Source organism: Drosophila innubila, assembly GCF_004354385.1.
Source record: "Drosophila innubila isolate TH190305 chromosome 2L unlocalized genomic scaffold, UK_Dinn_1.0 4_B_2L, whole genome shotgun sequence".
NCBI classification, from domain to species: domain Eukaryota; kingdom Metazoa; phylum Arthropoda; class Insecta; order Diptera; family Drosophilidae; genus Drosophila; species Drosophila innubila.
The window spans coordinates 19,077,380-19,100,761 of record NW_022995372.1 but is presented as its reverse complement, the minus strand read 5'-3'; the positions used below and the strand labels follow the sequence as shown (position 1 = coordinate 19,100,761).

Here is a 23,382-nt window from a genome sequence, read left to right as displayed (position 1 = left end):
GTTGGTTGATAACATAGCTAAGGAAACGAACTTCTGATTTAGCTATGTCACATTTACTGAGGTTGACGCATAAGCCGTGCTTACGCAGAATTTGTAGAACTCAAACATGCGAAGGTGTGATGTTCAGCCAGGGGAATTTGACATAACCAGTATGTCGTCAATGTAGCAGAACACAAAATCAATTCCCCGGAAAATATTGTCCATAAATCGTTGAAACGTTTGTGTTGCATTTTTTTTAATAAAAAGCATGTACATGAACTCGAAGAGACCAAATGGAGTGCATACAGCAGTTTTGGACGTCGTTTTCGGCCATCGGTATTTGGTAATATGCCTTTACCAGGTCAAGCGTTGTGAATACGGTTTTATCGTACGCAAGTTCTCGGTGAAGTCGTGGATATGGGCGATGGGATATCGATCCGGTGTCGTGGCAGCATTTGGTTTGCGGTAATCGCCGCAAACTCGCCAACCGCCATCCTTTTGGACACCATATGCAGAGGGCTGGACCATGGGCTGTTCGAAGGCCGACATATACCTTGTTCAATTAAAAAATTGAATTCCTTCTTAGCGACATCTAGTTTTTCACCCGCGAGTCGACGGGGACGATCCGACACTGGACAGCCGTTAGTCTCAATATAGTGACAAACGTCGTGCTGATGTGTAGTTTTTAAGGACGGATTTGTGACATCGACGAATTCTTGAAACAGGTCTTGTAGGTTGAGCATAGATTGGACCGTTGAAACAGATGGTTGTTTACGTCTGTCAAACATGCGGGTGTCGAAAGTCCTGTCAGAGAATCAATTAAGCGCTTATTTGTGAGATCATTAGCAATTCATATTTAGCTAAGAAATCTGCGCCAATGATTGCCGTTTGTACGTCTGCGATGATGAAGGGCCATGTAAAGTTACGACGGAGTCCCAAGTTTAACTTTTTCTATTTGGTATCCGTATGTGAAAATCGGCGTGTGATTCGCTGCGTATAAGAGAAGATCGCCTTGTTTGGTCTTATGTTTTACCAACGCTCGTGGTACAAGAGACCACCGATCCGGAATCGATGAGATATTTGGTGGGATGATTGGTCATTAATATGTGTCGGCGTTCGGTTATGTAAATGGAGTTGTCGCTGGTTGAGGTGTTGCTGTCGCCGGCCAGCACCGTAGACGACAGCTGCTTTAGTTTAAAGCTGGTTGATGAAGTGAGCATGGCAAGCGACATTTTCGTGCATTATCGCCAAACTTCTGGTGGTAAAAACAGAGTGTTGTCTGTTGCGTGTTGGCTTGACGATCGGCGTTTCCTGAACTTGAGTTCTGCTGATCCCGTGCAGGACTGCGTGACTGATTGCGTGACTGATTGCGGCCTCGGTTACGAGACTGATCACGAGACTGATTGGACTGTAGGCGCTTGATGTCTTTTGCATGTTCTCAAACTTTTGAGTCAGAAAGCGCAAAGAGTCTGAAATCTCTTCAGATTGCCAGAGCCGCCAACAGCGTTTACTGTGTGCTCCGCAAGTGGAGGCACTGTAGCGAGGACGAAATTGCGTAAGTAGTGCTTGTGCCGACAGCTTCGAGCATCTTGTCAGCGAGCTTGGCCAGCTTACATATGTCATTCTCATCCCACACTGAAAGTAGCGGCCGAATCGTCTGAGGCATTTCTGCTAAAACAGACTGCGTATTACGCTTTCACTGCCAGGATCCGGAGCGAGACGGCGCATATGAGCCAGAATCTCGGATGGTTTTAGGCCAGAGGTTCCTCCACCTTGCAGAAGACGTCGCAACTTAGACTCTGGAGATCGGCGAATCTCTGCAGTAGACGTGCCTTCAATGTATCGTATTTGTCCGTATCAGGTGGACGTACAATCAAGTCTTCTATCGACGATACCACATCCTCTTCGAGATGCACTGCAACGAAGTCAAATCTGTCAGTGTCATCGCTAACGCTGTGCAAGCGAAACGCGCGTTCCACTTGTGCAAACCATATCTCAGGGCTGTTGCGTGTAAATTTAGGCAGATGAATTTTGGCACGTTGCGGCGGTTCGTGGGGCGCATTTTGCACAGGAATGTTTGTGCGGAGATCCTCTAGCTGTAGCTGCAAATCTTGAAGCTGCTGGGCCAATGCGTCCGGATTAGCCATATTTGCAATTTGATTTTGATTTTCTTCTTCGCAGAAACTTAGTCGCCTTCCTTTTAATGCGCGTAAGTTGTAACGCGGTGCGTGCATACAAAATGGCGGGTGTTTCACCACCTGATGAAATCGACCGCAAGACTTCTTTGGCAAAATGTATTTTTTTATGCTGCACTGATGTAGATTGTCGCAGATCACGTCGGGGTCACCACTATGGTTACTTATAACCACTAATTATTGTTTAGAATAATATTGTTTATTGAATAATTCAGAGAAGCTTTTGTTACAAATATTGTGCGCGTCGCTGTTGGAAGATTGATTCAAACGGGCATTTAGTTATCGATAATTGCTGGCGCTGCTAATATGTTCTGGTGTTAGCTTTTATATTATGTCGATAGAGGCCGCCACTGGGTCGCCACATATTGTCAAGAAAAGCGACATCTATGGTTGACTGTTTTAAACTAGGCAATTCTCCTTTAATACTTTTTAATTTTTTGCCTCTTTCTATTTTACTACTTTTAAATTACACGAGTATAAAAGAAATTGCTGAGAAACTTCAAGGAGTTTCAAAATGAACTTTTCGTATTATGAGGGAATGCACTGAATACTACTGTATTTTTAAGTTTTGAGCTTTAAAAAAACGGTTTGTTTATGAATAGAGAGCTTTAGCAAGAAAGCTTTATCTTCTGCTTTAGGGTTTCACACCACTTTCAGGGTGACCATGTCATATAAAAGTTGGGCCATAACTGAAAAAAAAAATATTTTTTCAAGTCAATAATGATTTTTAAAAATGAAAAATTCAAATATAACTTAATCTTTTAAAATCAAAATGAAATCATTTATCTTAATTAAATGTAGAATAAATCATGAGGTTTATAAAATAAATTACAAAAGCAACTGCGACGTCATCAATTGAAAAAAAAAACTACACAATCATGTGTGAGTATATCTAAGCAGCATGGGGCATCTGGATGCGTCATCAGCACGCAGAGATGGAGGACGTAAATTCGCTGTCGCTGTCGCTGCCACAGTCGACGCTGACGCTGGCGCCGACGTTGACGTTGACTGAGTTTTGGCAGTGTGGCAGCATAGCCTGCGGGTCGCTGGGTCGCACAGTCGTTACTTGGACGAGCAGCAGTTTGCATCGCGCGCAGTATTAGATTGACATTAAAATATAAAAGGAAAATAAAATAGCCTTTTGGCAGAGAATTCATACAGGATACACAAGGAATTCAACAAGCACGTTTACGGAAAACCGGCGCCATTGTGTCGCCAATTGGTCTATAGCCTGTAAAGATTTTATAGCATTCCAGAGCAAATATTCAATCTTTAACTATGTCGGCATCCATGAAGTTCATCATTGCTGGCTTTTGTCTTTTGGCCACCGCCTACAACATCAGAGGTGAGTCCGAATCTCGATCGTCATCAGATGCCCGTGTTGTAAATGCATTCATAAACATTCACAAAATTGTTGTGTTAATATTCATAACGAGTTCCGTTTGTGTGTGTAACTACATCTGCCCCAACAAGGTCGCCGCAGTTGCCATTTGGGTGTTTCTAAATCAAAATCTCAGGTGTGCCGATCACTTCAATGACTGAAATGTTTTACTTTTCATTTTGTTTATATATAATGTTTTATATTTTTTTTTTAGTTTGCCAAATTTACGGTTTTTTGGTGTTTATAAAAAATTGTAGAACTCTTAAAAATAGCCTAGAATATTTAAAAAGCTAAACAATTGATTTTCATAACTCAGCTGAACCAAATCATTTAAAGATTTAAATTTTTTTTCAATTTTGAGATTTATTTTGAGTCTTTTGCGGCTCTATGAACGTCATAATCAAATTTATATTCAATACATACGAATCTAAACGCGTGCATTGTATAAAGGCTAACTGTATATAGATCAGTGTGCAGCTGCAGATATTTATTAAAACTTTGTATAAATTTTTAAGAATTTCAAAAAGTTTCTTAGAATTTAATAGCATTTTAATGGAGGCAAACTTTGGCTGGAATTGAATTAAATAGATTTTTTTAAGGGCTTGGCCAGGCTTTGTTGCTTTTGGTTTTGCTTCCTCACGCAAACAATTTGTGGGTCAATGTACAGAAAATTCGCGTTTTTCTCAAATATACACATACCTATATATATATGTATGTAAGTCCATATATGTATATGTCATATAATTGTGGCAGCTCTGACGATTTTGATGTTTTCCAATGATTGGCATGGAAAATATGTATTAAAATTTTTGTTTATTTTGGAATATCTTGATTTATTTATTTTAAATATTTGCCATGCTGTTTCACTCACAAAATATCCAAACTATTCAGTGTAAAATGCATTTCAATTTGGCTATAAAAATCGACCTTCAACTACATATGATTTGACTTTAATTGCCATTGAATGGAATTGTTAATTGAAATGAATGTTAATTGAGTTAGTTGCGTTATTGAATAGAATGAATGATTGAATGTTTTGTGTACATCCTGTTGCTTTTTTGGGTACATATATCCTTTTGTGTGTTTTCCTGTAATTATTTAATTGGCTTGCATTCAATCAGAGAAATCAGGGACAATCGAGGACCCCACTGCGCATCAGCTCTCAACACGCATGTCAAACTGACGCCAGAACGGCGTCTGCTCCAGTTTCCAGCAGCGACAGACCATCGCCAAAAGCATCGCAACTGTACATAGATTTCTACCCCTGCTGGCTGTGGGGAAACTATGTCATAGACTCCGATAGTAGACCATCGAAAACGGGATGTGGGCTGTTGCTTGAATTCTTGCCATGAATGCGTGTATTTGTACGAAACTGATAATGAGCAGGCGTTGTCATCACAAAACGAGCTACAAAAACAGGATGCGCAGATTGAGCACGCTTCACTGAATAACACCCCCCACACCTTCTTCCCATCTCCCTCTGTCGTCCTCCCTCCTCCGCCTTTGTCACACATTGTTTGGAGAGGTTTCTTAATTGCAGGCGACTTACACTGATGCGTATCAAATTATGCTATGAATACATGAAATTACTGTTGTTTTTACCACTATGCTTAACAGAATATTCGATTAATTTATTTTGACAGGGAAGGGGTTGAGGCCAAGTGGAAGCCTTTTTTGGGTATAGTGTTGCAGCTTGTAAGTTTAAGGGTTGCAAGATTTCAGTTTAAAGAAGAAACAAAATTTGCATATACTATAAACAAGAAATAATTTCCTGTAGATTTCAATATCAAGGTCTCGACTTTCAAATATTTTTTACCAAGTGAGACAGGCTTCACAAATAAATACCCTGTAAAATAAAATACATGATTTAATCCAAATCATTGTAAATGTATTTTATTAATGTAATTTAATTTTTTTTCCAAACATTTGCACTACTTTATGACACCATAATAAGTATTTTCATGGCTACAGGGTATGGGAATAGCCACAACACTCCAAAGCTAGCCTGTGCGTGAGTATAACGATAACGATACAGTTAAGACACGACCTTGACTTGGCCTCAATGTGGTGTATACAATCAATTACTAACACTAACTTTTATAAGGCAGGACTAGTTAGTCCTTAGAGAGAGTAGGAACTAGAGAGAAAGAGAAAAAATAGAAAGAAAGAGACAGAGAGAGAGAGCGCGAGTCGGACTCCTTGTCATGGTCCCTGGCAAATTACCTGCAATTGCACGTCAGTCTACAGTAAGCTTGAGAACTAGAATGGACAAGGCTAAAATGCAGAAGAAGCCGTGGGCGTTAAATGGGGTTGACAGCGACAACAACAACTAAACTAAAAATCTAAATACACGCGCCATCGCCGTCTTCAGGGTTGACAGTTGAAGGACGGCAAAATTATTGCAGCCAGCTCAAATTTAAATTCATAATAATGTAATTTAATATACGAGTAGACGTACTTACAATTACCAAATGAAATGCAAATGTTGTCAGCGTCAATATTTGGCACCTCAAACCTCAAAAGATACTTGAGAACTGGGCCTGGTCGCTGCCATGAAGCGTGTCAAGGTCCAAAGTTCCCTCTATGAACCTGGCATGTTTACTTTAGATTTGCGGCAAATTGACTGTTAAATATGTTAGCAAAGTTTGGCCCTTCTTTATCCCGTTCCACCATTTTGCTGTGGACATGCGAAAATTCTCAAGGGCCAGGGAAAAAACATCTTGATCTTCAGCTCATCAGTGTCGGACTGCTCCAGCTAATCACGCATACTCATTCTTATCTTATCACGCGAAATAAATGGATTTCCATGTTTTGTTTTGGACCCCGCAGGTGGTTCCTGGGGACGTGATGAGCCCCCGTCATTTCTGGCCCCTCTTCACAATAAGTGATCTCATTAATTATTAATTTTATGCGAATCAGCTCTATAAATACTTGAACTTTTTTTTTTAAGTCTCACTATGTTTTCTCGGTCAATGTTTACGAATTTGTATTCAATTTAAAAACAAATTATATTGAAAACATAAATAAACAAAGCGTTTGATAAAAATTGACCACAGTGAGAACTGCACTTCAATCAATTTGAGCCCAAAATGTGTTGAGAGATTTATAAAAAGGAAAGTGGAAAACTGCTGAGAAATTTCATTGGAATCGTACACTCAAAATATATAGTTGTACTTCTATATAATTTTGAAAATCATAAAACAACTTTAGGTGTAAAATTAAATTTATCAAAAGACGAAAACACTATGAGAACATTTAAGAAAATACAGTGAGAAATGTCTGAAATTAATAATATATAATATCTTTTTTTATTCTATAAAATAGTAAACATTTTTCAGCTTGAATAAATATTAGTATGAGTGTAATTCTTCTTTAACTTTGGTTTGACTGTGAATAAAGCTCAATTTAATTTTGATTACAAAGACATTTTAAGGAACCCATAAAAATCACATGCAATAGTCAACCGAGTTAAGACACTTTTACTTGTTATCAATTACAATACTCAAACGTTGCGTATACGTAATAAATATAAAATGAAGTCGCCGGCTTGACTGGCAACGCCAAAAATTGTCTATCTACTGTGGCTATTGCTGAATGAAATAAGGGTTGGATAGCATTTTTGGAAGGAAACTTGTGGGCGTTGCTGTGTTGTTTTTGGCAAATAAAGATGATGTCAACATCTAGAACTTGGAAATATTTTTCACCATTGTTCTTGTTGAATGACCAAAAAGCAACGATACTCGTAGTTTTTGGCAAGCCAACAATTTATTGAGGTCAGACCGTAAAGGTCATACAAAGAGTAAGAAGGTTAATCGAATTATTTGGTTTGATTTTTACGCACAGCTCAGGAACATCAGCATTTGCAGTGCTGGCATTGCAGCTCGGACACCATTGGAGCCGAGGACTTCTGCGATGTGACATTCCAGGAGGATAGTATTCCCCATGATTTGATCAAGGAGCGGAACATCAACCTTTTGCGCACTTGCAACAGCACCATCAATTCGGATCACGAACGTCCTGTTTGCCGCAAAAGTGTGGAAGAAAGTATATACAAAAAATATGTCGATTATATGTTAAATACTCTAACTTAACAAGTTCTCACTTTCATTCTTTCAGACAATGGCAAGATTATTACAAAGCGTTTCTGTTACTACACCAACAAATCGGATCCCGTGGAGCTTTGCAATATGACCAGCCCCGAGAAGAACGTACGCCGAATATTCTGCGAGGATTGTTTAACAGATCGCTGCAACGGAGCTGCTCGCCTGGCCGCCCTTTTTGCCATCATTTTTCTGCCCCTTTTGACCATGGTCAACTAAGCGGCGACACTCGCTATAATTGCATCTCCATTTTAGTTCGAACGTGATATTTTGTTTAGCTCCGAATGCTAAGCCAGCTGCGGATTAACATCTACATATGTTTTATATAGTTTAGTTATAGTTGTATTCCCTTAAAGTACTTCTATGTTAAGCTCTTGTTTACTACTTTTTATTTATAGTAAAATTTATGACCGGATTTCAAAATTTGCTTACTTGCTCACAGTGGAATTTTAAATAATTTTAACAACGAAATGAAATCGAAAATCTCAAATATCTAGTTAACAAACTATTAAATTAAATGCTTACCTAAGCAAAATTATAAATCATTAACTAATAGAACAACAAGCACCGCTCTAAGATAAATATACCAAATATTTAATAGTAAACTAAACAAAAAACTTTTAATGTAATAGCCAGACGCTCCAATGTAATTATCACAGTTGCATTAACCAATCACACACCGAATAAAGTTCATAATCCATGTGACAGTGTTAAAATCAAGAGTTTATGTTGGGAATGATGAATTAGTGAGGTAAATCTTTTTTTATAGATCTCTTGGTGACATAATAAGGATCTTCCGGACTGCCTATGAATATTTTGATTGTATACTATTCTAATTCTATTTTGTTTCCCATGACTTCCAATGACTTCCCACTGAGCCAAGGCCACGACAAATCCAATTAGGTAGTCATCATTACTCACCACAAACCTGTTTTAATATCCTGGAGCTGTCATTGAATACCAATCGTTGTCCTTAATCTGTAACAGTTTGTCAGCTGACTCACTTACCCAAGGAAACCCTGTTGATACTATCTAATTAAATCTATGCAAATAGCAAATGCAGTTGTACCCCTTTTTAACTGGCAGACATCCTGTTGGGAGCTGCTGGTGCATTATCTTAAATTTTTTTTTAAACTTAATTAATTTTGAAACGAAACCAAACAGCTGATTTATTTCTGTGTAATTATAACCAAGAAGTGGGAAAAAGTGTTTCTTGAACTTAACAGCAATACATGGATGATTGGTTTTTTTTCTTGAGTTCTTCGATAAACATCGAATGTTCGATAAAAAATCACTTCAGGTCTATTATTATTGCAAAATTTCACCTAAAACAACAAAAAATCTATAAAGTGAAAGCAATTTTGTGAACATATTTGAATCGATTGCTATTCAGTTACTTTTCGAAAAAGCCCAAAAGTGTTTAAGACTTGGCTAACACAAAATGCTTTCAACAAACAGTTGAGGGAAAAGCTCAACTGTTTGGTAATTGTATACACTTAACAAATTTCACCTATTCTAACTGCTCAAGACTAATTGATTTGAATTCAATAAAATTACAGCAAAAAAAAAATCATATTTATGTTTATATAATTATTAAATGATTTTAACACTAAAAGTAAAATACCTGGCACTGATTCGTTTGAATAAAAGCGACACTAGAGTAACAATTCAAATACATATTAACAATCTATCTACCATAAATTACTTATGAAAACCAAATATAAGTAATCAGATTTTCATTCAAGTCTTAAATAACATTAACTCAAAAGCTTAACAATTTTCAATCGAATGTTTGAACGAACTTTCATAATGCTACAAAAGCATTAAACGAGTAGCAACAATAAGACTTGATTCGTATAGAGAAATCACTAATTGTGCTCAAATAATAAAGCATACTTAGGACAGGACACACACGCCAAAGGAGAAAACTGCATATGTGGCACAAAAAGTAAAAGCAATGCGTAAACAAAAGATATGAAGGAAACCTCAACTCAAATTTGTTTGGAAATTCGGTCTTAATTACACACCGATTGGGACCCACTGAAAGGAGATTTGCCAATGTGGTTGCAAGAAGATTGTTATCAGGTGGCAAATAGTCGCTGGCAGCTCGCTTAAGAACAGCACAGAAACATAAAACCACTCACTGGATCTTCTTTCCAGAGTTCTGACTTAAATGAATAACGTAATGTAAAAGAGTTAAAGTTAAATATGTATTGCATATTTCACTATCAAGTTATTGTCATTATTTGTATTATTTTTGCTTTAATATTAGTTTAAGCTGCCAATTGTTACTCTAGTGTCATCTTTAGCTCAAGAGTTTTTATTTACTTTATCTAAGCATGTATGTATTCTAAAACTACTAGATGTAAACTCGATTTTTAATATAAGAATTTTAAATAAATATTAAAAGCTATGTGTTCAATTAATTGTTGAAAGCTTTAAGCTGCTTTTGCATGTTTTCGAACGCTTATCCCTTATTCAAGAGTTTTTATGGTTCGATTTTTCCATAAGAATTATGAAATGATTACAAATCTTTGATGTCGTCATGTAGTCATGACTGCCATTCTTCTCAGTTAAACGGGTACAGGTGTAACAAAAGTAACAATAGTAACTAGTTACCATATACACAAATAGACGAGTATGAAGTGCGAATAGAACGCGACACGTGCATATGAAAATGTTACGCTCTGCACTTTATGAATGAAACATTTACTATTTCATTCCTTTGGCCAGCCCTCTAGTAGCAGTAGCAGAAGTAGCTGGAGCAACAGCCGTCACAGGCACCTTGGCGACTGCCCAACGGCAAATGCATGCCACACACCTCCCACCCTACAACAACAACAACAACAGCCAGCAGCCTGAGGCAGCAGTTGGCAGCCCGCAAGACACATGCGCAGCGCCAGTGGCAGAATCAGAGTCAGTGTCGGAGTCAGCGCCTGGCAACGCTTGAATTTTGAATATGAATTTTGACACTTGATTATCAGCGACGCTTCGCAGTTCGCGGCCAGTTCCAATTGTGTGCAGACGTCGACGACTTGACAATCGGAAAGGAAAAACTTTTTTGCGAAAAGCGGAAAAAATAAATCCACGTTAGTGCGGCGGAAATTCTTTGGCCATTTGGCAGTGAAAGTGTCGAAAAGAAAGTTTATTTAACACTTTGCAGTTCAGTTTGCAGTTTTGGTTAATGTGAAAGTCAGCGTGGAATATGAAAAAGGGCTTCGTTCATGTTTTGTTAATATTACAATTTGTCTTTCTGGGCATCGCAACTTTCTCAGAATTAAATAACTGTAAGTTAGAGTGTCAAGTCTTTAAGTTGTCTATAGAAAAAGTAACCAAATATGTAAATTATTTGGTAAAATTAAATTAACATTGCGAAACTTTATAAGCACACACTTATATAATTATTAAAAACAGAAAATAGAATTTTTATACATTTTTTTATATGTTTTTAATTTAATTTTTTAAATTTAATTAATATATGAAAGCGCTGAAAATATTATTATTTTTTTCCTTACAATAAAAATATATTATTTTTAGTGTGTCAAAAATTTTCAATGATTTTGCTTAAAAATTTATGAAATGATTATTGTTATTTTTTTCCTTACAATAAAATATATTATTTTTTAGTAAAATTTTCAATGAGCTTAAAATTTATAAATTAAAACTTTTATAAATGACGAAACTTAATACATAATTACTTATACTTAAACCGGTTTTATATTTATTTGATGCCTAATATTCTCAGATGTAAAATTCGCAATCCGCTCTTTCTATCCTCACGAAGTGAGTCAACAAATCACTCTTATGACTAACTCAACTTTAATTTTCTTAAACGATCCCATTTACACAGATCTATACTAATAATTCGTTCCTATCGAAAATACATTACTTTACAATATATAATTTTTGAATTTCTGAAATATACGTTATTAATTATTTAATATGTTTGTAACTCGAAAAACTTTCCAATTTTCGAGACTCCACTCTACTAAAGATTTTCTTGAAGTTAATAGCCAAAACACATGTAGGTATGTTATTTGCAAACATAAATATTTCCGTCCATGGAAGTGAGAGGTGTTCAGCTAATTGAATACGTTTAACGTGCAAAATATCTACCAAAAATGCTAACAAGCAGCCAATAAATGGCAAAAACAAAAATAGAGTACAAGGGAACTCTTCTAACAAGCGGAAGTCCAAGGGTTTCCTAAGTGAATAAACTCTGGCCAACATATTACAAAAAAGAGGAAGAGGCAAAGCAGAAACGTTGAGCGACTTCCGTTCGTTGGGGTTGCAACCCTGATCAAATTTCCCATTCCCAAGAAACTACCAAGAGACAGTACAAATAGTAAAAACAATGCAATTTTCTTAGCAGGTTTGGCAGCAAATATTGATAAATATATCAGAAATTGTTGCTTAAATCAATGTGTCAAGAACTAGAAATTCAAATAAATACAGAATATTGGCAGGCTCGTTGGACGCACGATAAGAAAGGGGAAGGATCTGATATTAGAGAAGTGGATTCCCCATACAGACAAACATAGCGGAAGAGCGACGTTTTTCCACTTCCTATGGCACTATGATGTTTTTCTTTTAGCTTCAAATTTTGTTGCTGCATTTGAAATTTGTTGTTTTTTTTTTTTTTGTAATTTTGTTGTTGCTGTTGAGGTAGGACGGGGTATCAGTAGTGGGAGGTGGTGTTGCGAGCAACTGCAGTGCTTTTGGCAGACATTGCGTGCTGACATATTTCGTTGCGCGACTTCCTCGCTTGCATTTGCCAAATGGCAGACAGTCGGAGTGTCTAACAGACAGGACATTCACTTTCCGTTTCAAGTTCAACGGTGTGAGAAAGAGTCATGCAGGCTGAATGCAAACTCAAAGGGCGACTGGCCACCTGCGGTGTCTGTTGTTGCCTTTGATAAATCATACTCGCACTACAAGTACTTGTAAATCTTTCAATCTTCAATTGGAAATTGAAATGAAAAACTGTTATGACGCATTCGATGTTTATGTTAAGTGAATAAACATAAAGTCAAACAATTCTGATAATATTCATATAATAGTCATTATAAAGATATGCCGGTAATAAGTAAAGAAATTGATGGCAGTGATTTGAACATAATATTAAGTAATAATTTTTATATCAAGAGAAAAATTATTAAAAGAATTATTACTTAGTTTATTTTCAATTATTTTAATGTTAAAATCGATCAATTTCTTTATCAAAATTTAACAGTAATTTTATTTTCAAGGATTTTTTAAATTTTCTCAAAATGTTTAATAAACAATATTTCGGTCATTTATTGTTATTAGTGTATAAACATAAAAAATATATACTTATTTGTTTATTGCAAGTATTTGCTATTTTTGGTTCTTTATAGTTTGCTTTCTTGTATTGGCTTAAAAGCCAAACCAACAAAACATTTAGTAATCAAGCAACTTCCAGCCATTCAGTTAGCCGCTAAACTTTGCCAGACATATATATATATATGTATATGTGCATACACATGGCATACATGTGTGCATACATATTCATATACATATATGGTAAAAAACTGTTTAGACGTTGGAATGTTTCAATATGCAAACATGCAATAGCCAAATTGCAATAACAACAGCAACCGAAGCGGCCTAAACAATGGCGTCTTTGGCCAACAGCTCAGCAATTGGGACGAAACGAGCGACGCTTTTCCCGAACCCAAACATAATCGCAAATTATAGGCTATATAGCATGGCATAGGCCCCTTGAAGCTAGTTGCGCTCAACACACATACAGACACACACACACACACCCACTCTACAATGGCAATCAGAGGGCAAAATGGGTAAATAAAAAGGTAGAGCGCATATTTGCCGCTTTTTTACATTTTTCTACGTACTGACTGGAGACTCTGCTGTGGGGTCTATTTTTTGTACTTTTTGGGGGTATTATTTGGTCATAATTGTAATTTAGGTATTTGCGGTGTGTGAAGCGTCGGCGAGCCACAAAATCATGCTACTTGTTAGGCATGTGATGTGATTTTTTACGGTTCGCATTTTGTGGGCGTGATGGTTTACCGTTTGGGCCGGCATGTTGACGCCATTGTTTGAGGTCCTTGGTAACGAGTTGAATGCGACGACCCTACAATTATCAGATAGCCCCAAATGTGGACGCTGAAGTTGCATAAAATTGGTGGTTAAATTAAAAAATATATTCTAAGAATTGAATGAAAATTGAGTGCATTCATTCATGAACTCAATTTTAGAGATCATTTGGTATACTTAGTCTTGCAAGCAGCATTATAAAAAAGTAATTTAAAGTTTTTTTGCGTTTTTTATTTTATATATTCGATTGTTTTTAAAAAAGAGTAATCAATTTTAAGAGATAATTTTGAACTAATAAACATTTAATACGAGCTTATGTTTGCTTAATTTAATTTGATTTCCTTTAATAATTTTCAAGTTATGTATAGTTGTTTTATTATGTTCTTCATTAAAAAAATATTTATTAATTACATTTTATATACCTGTGTATGGTCAAAGCATACTAATTACCACTTTGCAATTTTAAGCTCTATTTAAAAATTATTTTTAAAAAAGAAAATACCAAATATAAAAGCAATGAGATAAGGATTAGATTCTGACCAAAAAACGTGCTAACCTGGCAGTTTCCATTTTTGCCCTTATAATATTAGAAACTTCACAGACATTGTCAAATTCCTACCTCCTAAGTCCACACCAATTTATGAGCATCTCATCACTTGTAGGCTTTCTGAATGCGGTCTGCTTAGGTCACCCCCAAAAAGCAGCTAATTTAACTAATTGTTGGATTATTTGCTGCTAAGTACGCATAACGTATATATAATAAAATTTATGAGCGTGAAAATATAAAAAAAAATTGAAATGAAAACAGCTTTGCCTAGCATAATGGGCATCTGGAAAAATTTAAAACACTTTTCGTTCGGGCCGTTGACATTTTGCAGACACACAAATGTACAAAATAATTATTGCACATAATTGTGGATTAGAAATGACAGGCGTAGACCGAGAAAAAACCATTTGTATACAAATTTTAATCCCAGAAGTAGGAATCATGAATTTTAATAATTAAAAAAATAATTTTGTAATAATCATTTTTTTGCATATAAAAGTATAATACATATTCCACGAAAAGTATTTTGAAAGTTCTTTGTCAAAAATATATAAATCTTATATTTGTACTTTTGCAACATATTATTTTCACAATATTTAATTAGAGGTTTGCTGTCTCCTTAAGACTTTTATTGCAAACATTTTTAAGCATTTCTCAAGATGTATACCAAATGCCAGATTTTAACATTTATACGCCTCATAAACATCCCCTTATGATAAACGTAGACCTGTATAACGTTTGCGTCATTGCACACCCTAACGAGTTGAATCGTAAATGTCAACCACTTACACATTATATCCGTCATTCCATTTCCAGCGGATCCAAAATTCAGTGGCCCCATCAACAATGTAACTGTGCCTGTGGGACGCGATGCGCTCCTCACGTGCATTGTCCATGATCTGGTGAGCTATAAGGTGGCCTGGCTAAGGGTCGACACCCAGACCATTTTAAGCATACAGAACCATGTCATTACCAAGAACCATCGTATCGGCATTTCCCACACGGAGCATCGCATTTGGCAGCTGCGTATTCGCGATGTTCAAGAATCGGACCGCGGCTGGTGGGTAAAATAAAACAATCGAATAATTCTTCATATTTCACTAAATACTTAAACAAAATATTTACTTAACGGTCAAATATATTTATTAAATTGTAGGTATATGTGCCAAATAAACACGGATCCTATGAAAAGCCAAATGGGCTACCTTGATGTGGTCGTGCCGCCGGACATTGTGGATTACCAGACGAGCCAGGATGTGGTGCGTACCAGCGGTCAGAATGTGACGCTCACCTGCAGTGCAACAGGTGTGCCCTTGCCCACAATCACTTGGCGACGGGAGGAGAACGCACCGCTCTGGTTGATGGCTGAGGGGAGCAGGAGGAGCAGGAGGTTTACAGCTTAGAGGGACAGAATCTAACGCTGTGGCAGTTGCAACGAGTCCACATGGGGGCCTATCTCTGTATTGCCTCCAATGGGGTGCCACCAACGGTTAGCAAGCGTATCATGTTAGTTGTAAATTGTGAGTAAATTCGGATTGGAAAAAATAGATTCTTAGAGATTTACCTTTCATGTACAGTTGCACCCACCATCTGGACACGCTATGACACCATTTATGTAGGATTGGGACAGAAATTGACTTTGGAATGCATTAGTGAGTCACAGCCAGCATCGGTTAACTTCTGGATCAAGGATAAGGATTTATTACAGGGTGGTACCTATGAGTCCATGGTCGTGGATCATGCGCATCGTATTGTCATGCGACTTACGTTGCGTCCGGTGACAAAGCGTGACTTTGGAGAATACAAATGCATTGCCAAGAATGCAATCGGTGAGACAGAACGCAGTATTACATTACATCGTAAGTGGAGTTTTCATGCTTTAAATCAAAGTAACTTAGTCTAGTTCTACATTTAGATAAGGCCAAAAAGCATGTACAACATTCGCATCAAACGTCAACGCGTGACAATCAATTTATTGTCATAGAAGGTGTGTATAAAATAGGTGAAATCGAACTAGAAAAGGAAAAATTTATGTGCTTACATTTAAAATATCCAGAGGTCCAAAAAAGTTATTAAAAATGGTTTTAGTCCTAACATTAACCATTATTGAAATTTAAGTTAAGCATCAATATAACACTATTTAAGCTCAAGGTTAGACAACATTATAATTGTGCAATTTCCATTCTATTTTCCGAGAATATATTAAGATGTTTTTGAATACTTTTTTTTCTTTATCATTTACAGAATACATGACGAATATAGCTCACAATATCGAATCGCAAAGAGTTACCCGGCATCGAAACATTATAAATTATACTTGTATCCTATTTTTGGGCTATTTTAATAAAATTTTATTTTTGTGAGCAATCAAAGGATGCCTTTTATTAAGAATATTAAGCAAGTAGAAAAAAACTTGTTTCTGAATTCCCTTTATAATCATTAAACAGAATAAGGGTTGGTATATATAATGTAAATTTTTCCACCAATAATTGTGGTACATTAACTTTAACTATTATCTGCTGAAAATTACATTGATATTTAAGGTTGCTGTTATTAAGACAAGAAAAAAAATTATTTTATAATTTGAAAACTGTTTGGATGTTTTTCTTAAATTAGTTAATTTTTTGATTAAAAATATTACTTTAAATTAATGTATCGTTAATTAAAATCTTATTGCAAGCACACACCAGAAACTTCTCTCGATAATTATTCATGACTTTCTAAAATTGATGAAAGAAAACACAATTTTTTTGTTGTCTTTTTGTCACTATTGTACCATGACTTCAGTTATTATTATATTCTTTTTTGTCTAATTTCTTTTATAATTTTAAAGTACGACACTTTTTTCACGATAAAGTATTTTGAAGGAAAATTATTTATTTTTTTTGATTTGATTTTCGATTACGAAATTTTATTAATGACATACACTGTGAGTTTTTTATTTTTGTTTGATTTGACGTACAATTTTGCACCTAACAACTTTTAAAATATTTTGCAATTCTTTTAAAATTAGCTAAAATTTCTGCATAGGTTTATGTACAGTTGTGTTACATCTTCAATCACGTATTTAGCTACGACTTTAACACTTAATCAAATAAAATTGAACTAAAGGGAGTGTTTAACAAATGATGGCACAGACTGCCGTGTCAATAGTTTAACTAAACAATAAGAAAGTTTTGAAAAATAAATTAAAATGATAAGTGTAAATTCTAGCTATGAGCGTGTCGAGGTAGGCTTAACAATCTTTTGTTAGTTGAATTGGCTTAAAAATTAAGTGCTTGTGTGTGTATGAAGGTGTGTCCGTGTGTATGTGTGCTAACCTAAATCTCAAAACTTAAAACAATTGCAATGCAAGCAAAAAATCCGTTCCATGCTCAACTTGAACTGCCTTGCCCATTGGATAGCTTTGTGGGCGACGTGAGTTCCATGCGAGGCACTTCAATGGCCGGCGGCGGCGTTGCTCCCTTGGCCTTGGCCAGCAAGTCGCGTTGTTCGTAGATCTCGTTGACAAGTTTCTTGACAAACGGATGATTGAATTTGCCTTCTGTGGAGTCAAAGAACTCTTGGTGCTTCAGCAGGCAATTGTCGCGTTTTTCATACTCAAACGCCTGCATAACCATATCCAATCGATCCAAATCCTTGACAAACCTTGACTCTGCACTCTCCGCGTTTTCGTATTCCTGTAAAGACAACTCAACATAAGCTAAACATATTGACAGCAAATAGATGCCACAACTTACCTCGAACAGTTCCATGATGCGCTTGCCACGGGGCTCAATTAGTTTACAAATGTCCTCCATGGCCTTAAGCTCCATGGCCCGTTTCTCATCCTTGGACACACCGCAAAAGGGTGTTATGTCTCCCACCAGACTCTCGGCCAAGTCATGCACCAACGCCAGTTCCATGCAGCGTATCTGATTCAGCCCCTCACTGCCGTCCAGCAGAAAGGTAAGCATGCTCATCCGATACATGTGTCCCGAAATGGACTCACAGTCGTTGACATCCCGCAGAACCCAACCAGTGCGTTTGGTGTGCTGCAATGCAACAGGAGAGTTTATTTACTTATTTATTTAGAAATTAGAAATTTAAGTATTTTTAGTACTGTTTAGATGTTATTAGATATGTTTATTGTAACGTTCTAGGATCCTGTCACGCACTAATTTCTGATTTGCATAGCGCAGCGAAAGCACTTTGTATAATTAAAAAGAAATACATAAGAGAGAGGGACAACACTGTCAACGTTGTCGGCGATATCGTCACCAAGGCCGTCCCCCTTCCCCTGCTTACCGCTCAGGCCATCAACCTAAACCTCCCGAGAGGGGTGTAGGCTGTTGCTATTTGATCAATAAACTGTTTAATTATAGACCAAAGCGGTAAACAGCCTAAAGAACCAATCTCTTACCTTCCGGTGCTCTGACCACGTTATTACCTTTAGTTAAATTCTTGTATTACACTGTAGTTTAATAATCACATGGTGATAGAGCTTAACATATGAGACTTATTTGCACAGCTTTGACTTTTATCTGTGTCTGCTGATTAGTTATCTTTAATTGCTGTGGTTTAGTTACTGCAATTCACGTAAAACTTCGAAATTGTGTGCTTACGAAAACGCGTTCTTATCACAGTCGGATATTCCATCATGAATTCGCATATGTTTAGAATTAAGCTGATTATTGTTCTGCTTAGTTTATAACATGACCTACATGAATAGATAAAAAGACTCTGATGAGCTGCGATTCCAGATGAAATACAATAATTACAATATGTTCTCTACGATTATCACACGATTCAAATGAGATAGAGATGGAATAAGGTTGGAGCGATAAAAGTTAGATAAGCCCATACTGTTACAAAGTCTAATGAAAACAATATATTAGACGGAAAGTCAACACAACAGTTAAACAGCTGCCAAAGAAGGAAAATTAACGGAACACCCATTGATTTCTGCTTTATCAGCAGTTCATATCGCAGTGTCTTTGTTGTACTACGAAAACATGTAAAATATTGAATAACAAAATGTTTTTTTTTGATCTTTCCGTTGTTCCTAAAAAGTATGTAGCAACGACACTGCAACCTATTGCCCTTCACCCTTAAGGGGATCGTCTACATTTTGAAGGCCAAGATCAAAGTCACAAGGTGCGTTCATTCTATTTATTTTCTTTTTCTCTTCTACGCTCTAAATATTTTGACGATATATGTGTAGATAAAACATATATACGATGTATATAAGAATTTCTAGCATTTTGCCAAATTGCCTTGCAAATATTTCTGTCAAACACTGTTGTACGTCAGAAAACTTTTCTTGCCTCTGCTATTTCAGAATTAAAAAAATACATTTGAAATATATCTAATAAAAATATTATGATTTGTTTGTGCTCACGTGAACCATTTGGAACTTTGCCTCATTGCGCTTTCGTTTTATCGCATCCGGTTTAAATCGATGCGCTTATGCAATTAGAAACTGAGCTCAAAGTTCGATTAAGCGAAATGTCAATTTCAAAATCGATTTCTGCTCAAATTACAAGCAACTTATTCGATCAATAACGAAAAGCGTCTACTGTATAGATACTTTAATTTCATCCAACGTCATTGGTCGTATTGAAATTATCAATTATGTTGATTAGATAGCAAGGGGAAGAAGACACGTGAGGTGCACGGGGAGAAGACTTTTCTACCTAGGCGTGTGGCACTCTCCCACAAAGAGAACCATTAGCAACAGCTGCTAGAAGGGAAACCCCCCAACAGAAATTTGAAAGAAACAAAGCAAAACAATATAAAGAACCCACTTTCTGCTTATATCTACATACATATATATAATATTGTATATCTTTTTGGCAATCAACTATACAAAATTTTAGGAAAGAGAACAACGATTTCTCAAGTATTATACAACGTTTGTTTTTTGACGAGAGCCAAAAAATAAATAAATAAATACGTTTTCTGGGTACAGACAAAAGGCATAAAATCGACAGAAAATTTAAATAAAAACAAAACAAAGTTTTGCATTGTTATCGCTTTAAAAATTCTGTTTAAGATAAATATTGTGCAGTAGTAAGTATCTGTGCAGTATCTTTCGAGGACAATTGAGTGGAATTGCATTAAATAAATTTTAAAAAGCTTTCTTCCGTTTTCTAAAATTATTTCTAAAACAACTGACAATGCATTATTTTACTTTCAGCTCTTAGGTTTTATTTTTAATTAGCACAAGTGTGACAATTAATTTGCGATTATTTTCAAGGCTACTCTTCAAAATTTTAGATAGCTTTAAAAAAAAGTTTCTCGGCTGAAACCTCAAAATCAAAAACGAAAATAAAAACCTTGCGTTAGACATTGAAACATCCACCTCCACCTTAAAATACAACAATTACGCTTTCACAAAAAAAAAAATAATAAAAAGCAACAAAAATTAATCTAAGAGTCACGCGATAATACACGCCATAATAATCAACATACGAGTCGAAAAATGAAAACAACCGAAAATAATGCTGACTATGCGACGGAATCAAAATGAATCACAACAAAAAAAAAAGAGAAGAGGTAGAGAAAACGCTGCTCCTGGGGTTGGTTCTATGCTGACTAGGGGAAAAATCGATGAGCACACGTGTGAGAAGAAGACTGAAGAAACTGGTTTGTTTTCGTTTTTGTTGCTCTTTGATTTTTTTTTTAAATAAGTGTCTGCTTACCTTGAGGTTGCCAATGAGCTCCATGAACTGCAGAATGTCGGCAAGGCCAGAATTGAAGCAGGGTTTTTGGCCAGGGCTGGAGACAGTCTCGTGGCAGGAGGTGCCATCGGTTACTGCCACTGTGGCATTAGTGTTGTTGCTGCCATCGCTGGAGGAGATCTCAGCCTGAAGAGGCTCTGCTGCCAGTGAGGACATGGCAAACTTTGTTGTTTGTTGTTGCTGATGATGCGAGGAGGATTTGGCGTTGTCAACGTTGCGCTGCGTGTGAATGAATCGCTGTATGTCCTGGCTGCGTTGCTGCAATATATTGCGTACAAATTGCTTTGGTATTATATTCACGTCGTGCGCCGACTCCGACTCCGATTTCAATTTCGATTTCGATTCGCTCGAACAGCAACCGTGCGCTGGCAAAGGCGAATTGTGACTGACGCTGTCGCTGAAGTGGAATTCGCTCGACGGCGCTTGACTAGATTGCTTTGGTATTGCTGTAGTTGTCGTTGTAGTTGTAGCTTCAGCTGATGTTGACGTCACGCCGCTGCCGCGTGTGGCAGCGCTGCTGCTGAGTTGCCTGAGGAACTTATATAGATCTATAGCGCCGCCCACGCCGCCGCTACCTGACGACGCTGCGGCTGTAGCTTTGATCAGCTGCTGTAGCGAAAACATGGCCACCTCAGTGAGCAGGCGAATATATCGGGAGAGAGAGAGAGAGACGATTCTCAGAGAGCGTTTCGTTTGAGCGCGTGATGTTCAGCTACAATGTTGCCGTCACCTCAAACACGTGATGTAAGCTGTGGAGAGTCAAAAAGAGAGCGGGAGAGCAGGAGAGTCGTTAGTTTACATATCGAATATACACAACAGTTTTGCAGTCACTGTCGCCTGGGGTCACAGTTTCGACAACACTGTGGAGATTCATTTTAATCCTAATCTTAGTATAAATTAAAGCAGTTTTAACTGAATTTTTCAAGTCAACTATAATAAGCTTAATGACACTATTTTTTTGTTTATCAATTATTATATAGAATTATTATTATTAGCGTTCGACTTTTTATTGGCGCGTCTAGTTTGCAATAAATAAACTGCGAAAATTTTAACATTTTGTTTATAAATAAATTGTGCACTTCCTATTTGGCTGATCAATTTGCAAATTTGTTTAGGAGCTGTTTAAAAAGTATATATGTTATTTACTAATTAACAAAGCTTTTAAATTAGAATAAGCAAAAAACATAACCTGTTTACGATATATGAATTGGCATTTTTTTCTTTTATATCTATTAATGAAAACTCCATTTATTATATCATATCATACTAAAACGCTTATTTATTTTTTTTTGGATAACAAATATCAATCATTTTTATATTATTTATTCTAAAGTAAATAAAATAAATGAAAACTCTTTAGTATCATATAGTTAATTATTTTTAATTTGAACACAATTTGTCTAAAATTTTATTTTTCGCTGACTTTTGAAACAGCTCTCGTCTACATGTTACACGCAAAATTTACATTGATTGACGCCGCAAAATGTTTACGCAATGTTCTCAATTTTGCCATAACAGTCGCTGACAAAAGTAAACAAACATTAGCTGTTTTGGGCTGATGAATGTACAATTGAGCAAATTAACAATAAAAAATGCTTATCAGTAGAAACATAGTATAATGTGTTAATTATTATTGGGTTCTATCACCAACCTTCTCACACACTCGGGGTTGGCCCAGAGTTGGACTTTGCTGTTGTTGTCGGAGAAGGAAGCGAGACGGCGAGGAAGCAACAACAACCGACAACCGACAACGTCGACTTGTGCGCGCCTTGTGACTGCGGCAGCGGCAGTGGCACTTCAAGGTGACGTTCGCTGGCGGACGGACAGCGACAGCGACGTTGGTTTTCTGGTTTGTTATGGGCACGTAGACACGAGCCTCTGCTTAGCTGTAAATGTTGCTGCTGCTGCTGGTACTGACTAACGGCAAATGTGTTCGACACAGCGGAATTAATTTGACAACGGGCTACGTCGGCGTCGGCGGGCATAAAGCACAATTAAAAATATCACTAAGCTAATATAGACACACACATACACACGGCCATACACACACGTAATCTAGCGAAATTCATGCTGCTTCTTCATTTCGATTTTTCTCTTGTTCTTCTCTTGTTTCTATGCGCTTTAATCAAGAAATCACTCGCTTCTTAATTCACGAATTCACGTTAACTGCAGCAGCTGCTGCTGCTTTCTTTCACTCTCCCACTGCCCAAGAGCAAACGTTATAAATTGTCACTCGGCTTTCAAACGTTCAATTGTGGTTTTTTTTTAGCAATTGCACAACAAAACTTTTTTCGGCAACTGAAATCGCGTTATGCCGAATGAATTCGCGTTGTTTTGCTGTCTCTCGATGAGTGGTGGTGGCCAAACGATATATTAT

At 36.7% G+C, this 23,382-nt stretch overlaps 3 protein-coding genes across 3 annotated transcripts; 2 read left to right on the top strand and 1 right to left on the bottom strand.

The window, feature by feature from the left end:
* Positions 1-3,410: 3,410 nt before the first annotated feature.
* Positions 3,411-8,371, top strand: LOC117780948. Its single transcript, XM_034617645.1, has 3 exons — positions 3,411-3,519; positions 7,399-7,599; positions 7,672-8,371. Exons 1-3 carry the CDS (start codon positions 3,453-3,455, stop codon positions 7,872-7,874), a joined length of 471 nt encoding a protein of 156 aa, XP_034473536.1. The 5' UTR covers positions 3,411-3,452; the 3' UTR covers positions 7,875-8,371.
* A 5,102-nt stretch (positions 8,372-13,473) lies between these two features.
* Positions 13,474-16,649, top strand: LOC117779971 (neurotrimin). Its single transcript, XM_034616330.1, is given in 7 exon segments — positions 13,474-13,477; positions 15,100-15,343; positions 15,440-15,665; positions 15,668-15,803; positions 15,861-16,142; positions 16,199-16,270; positions 16,528-16,649. Coding segments are annotated over 7 exon segments (1,083 nt in total). The 3' UTR covers positions 16,647-16,649.
* Positions 16,650-17,100: 451 nt separating this feature from the next.
* LOC117780020 lies at positions 17,101-23,376 on the bottom strand. The gene is made up of 4 exons (XM_034616385.1): positions 22,657-23,376; positions 20,967-21,754; positions 18,024-18,317; positions 17,101-17,963 (listed from the first exon to the last, which is right to left on the bottom strand). Exons 2-4 carry the CDS (start codon positions 21,627-21,629, stop codon positions 17,658-17,660), a joined length of 1,263 nt encoding a protein of 420 aa, XP_034472276.1. The 5' UTR covers positions 21,630-21,754; positions 22,657-23,376; the 3' UTR covers positions 17,101-17,657.
* Between the last annotated feature and the right edge of the window lie 6 nt (positions 23,377-23,382).

Excerpts from the sequence above, each read along its gene's own strand:
- LOC117780948 (XM_034617645.1), top strand. The coding sequence starts at position 3,453 with ATGTCGGCATCCATGAAGTTCATCATTGCTGGCTTTTGTCTTTTGGCC. Across the intron at positions 3,520-7,398 it reads CACCGCCTACAACATCAGAG|CTCAGGAACATCAGCATTTG; the intron begins GTGAGTCCGAAT and ends TTTTACGCACAG. Across the intron at positions 7,600-7,671 it reads CCGCAAAAGTGTGGAAGAAA|ACAATGGCAAGATTATTACA; the intron begins GTATATACAAAA and ends TCATTCTTTCAG.
- LOC117780020 (XM_034616385.1), bottom strand. The coding sequence starts at position 21,629 with ATGTTTTCGCTACAGCAGCTGATCAAAGCTACAGCCGCAGCGTCGTCA. Across the intron at positions 18,318-20,966 it reads AGCTCATTGGCAACCTCAAG|CACACCAAACGCACTGGTTG; the intron begins GTAAGCAGACAC and ends GTTGCATTGCAG. Across the intron at positions 17,964-18,023 it reads GCATCATGGAACTGTTCGAG|GAATACGAAAACGCGGAGAG; the intron begins GTAAGTTGTGGC and ends TTGTCTTTACAG.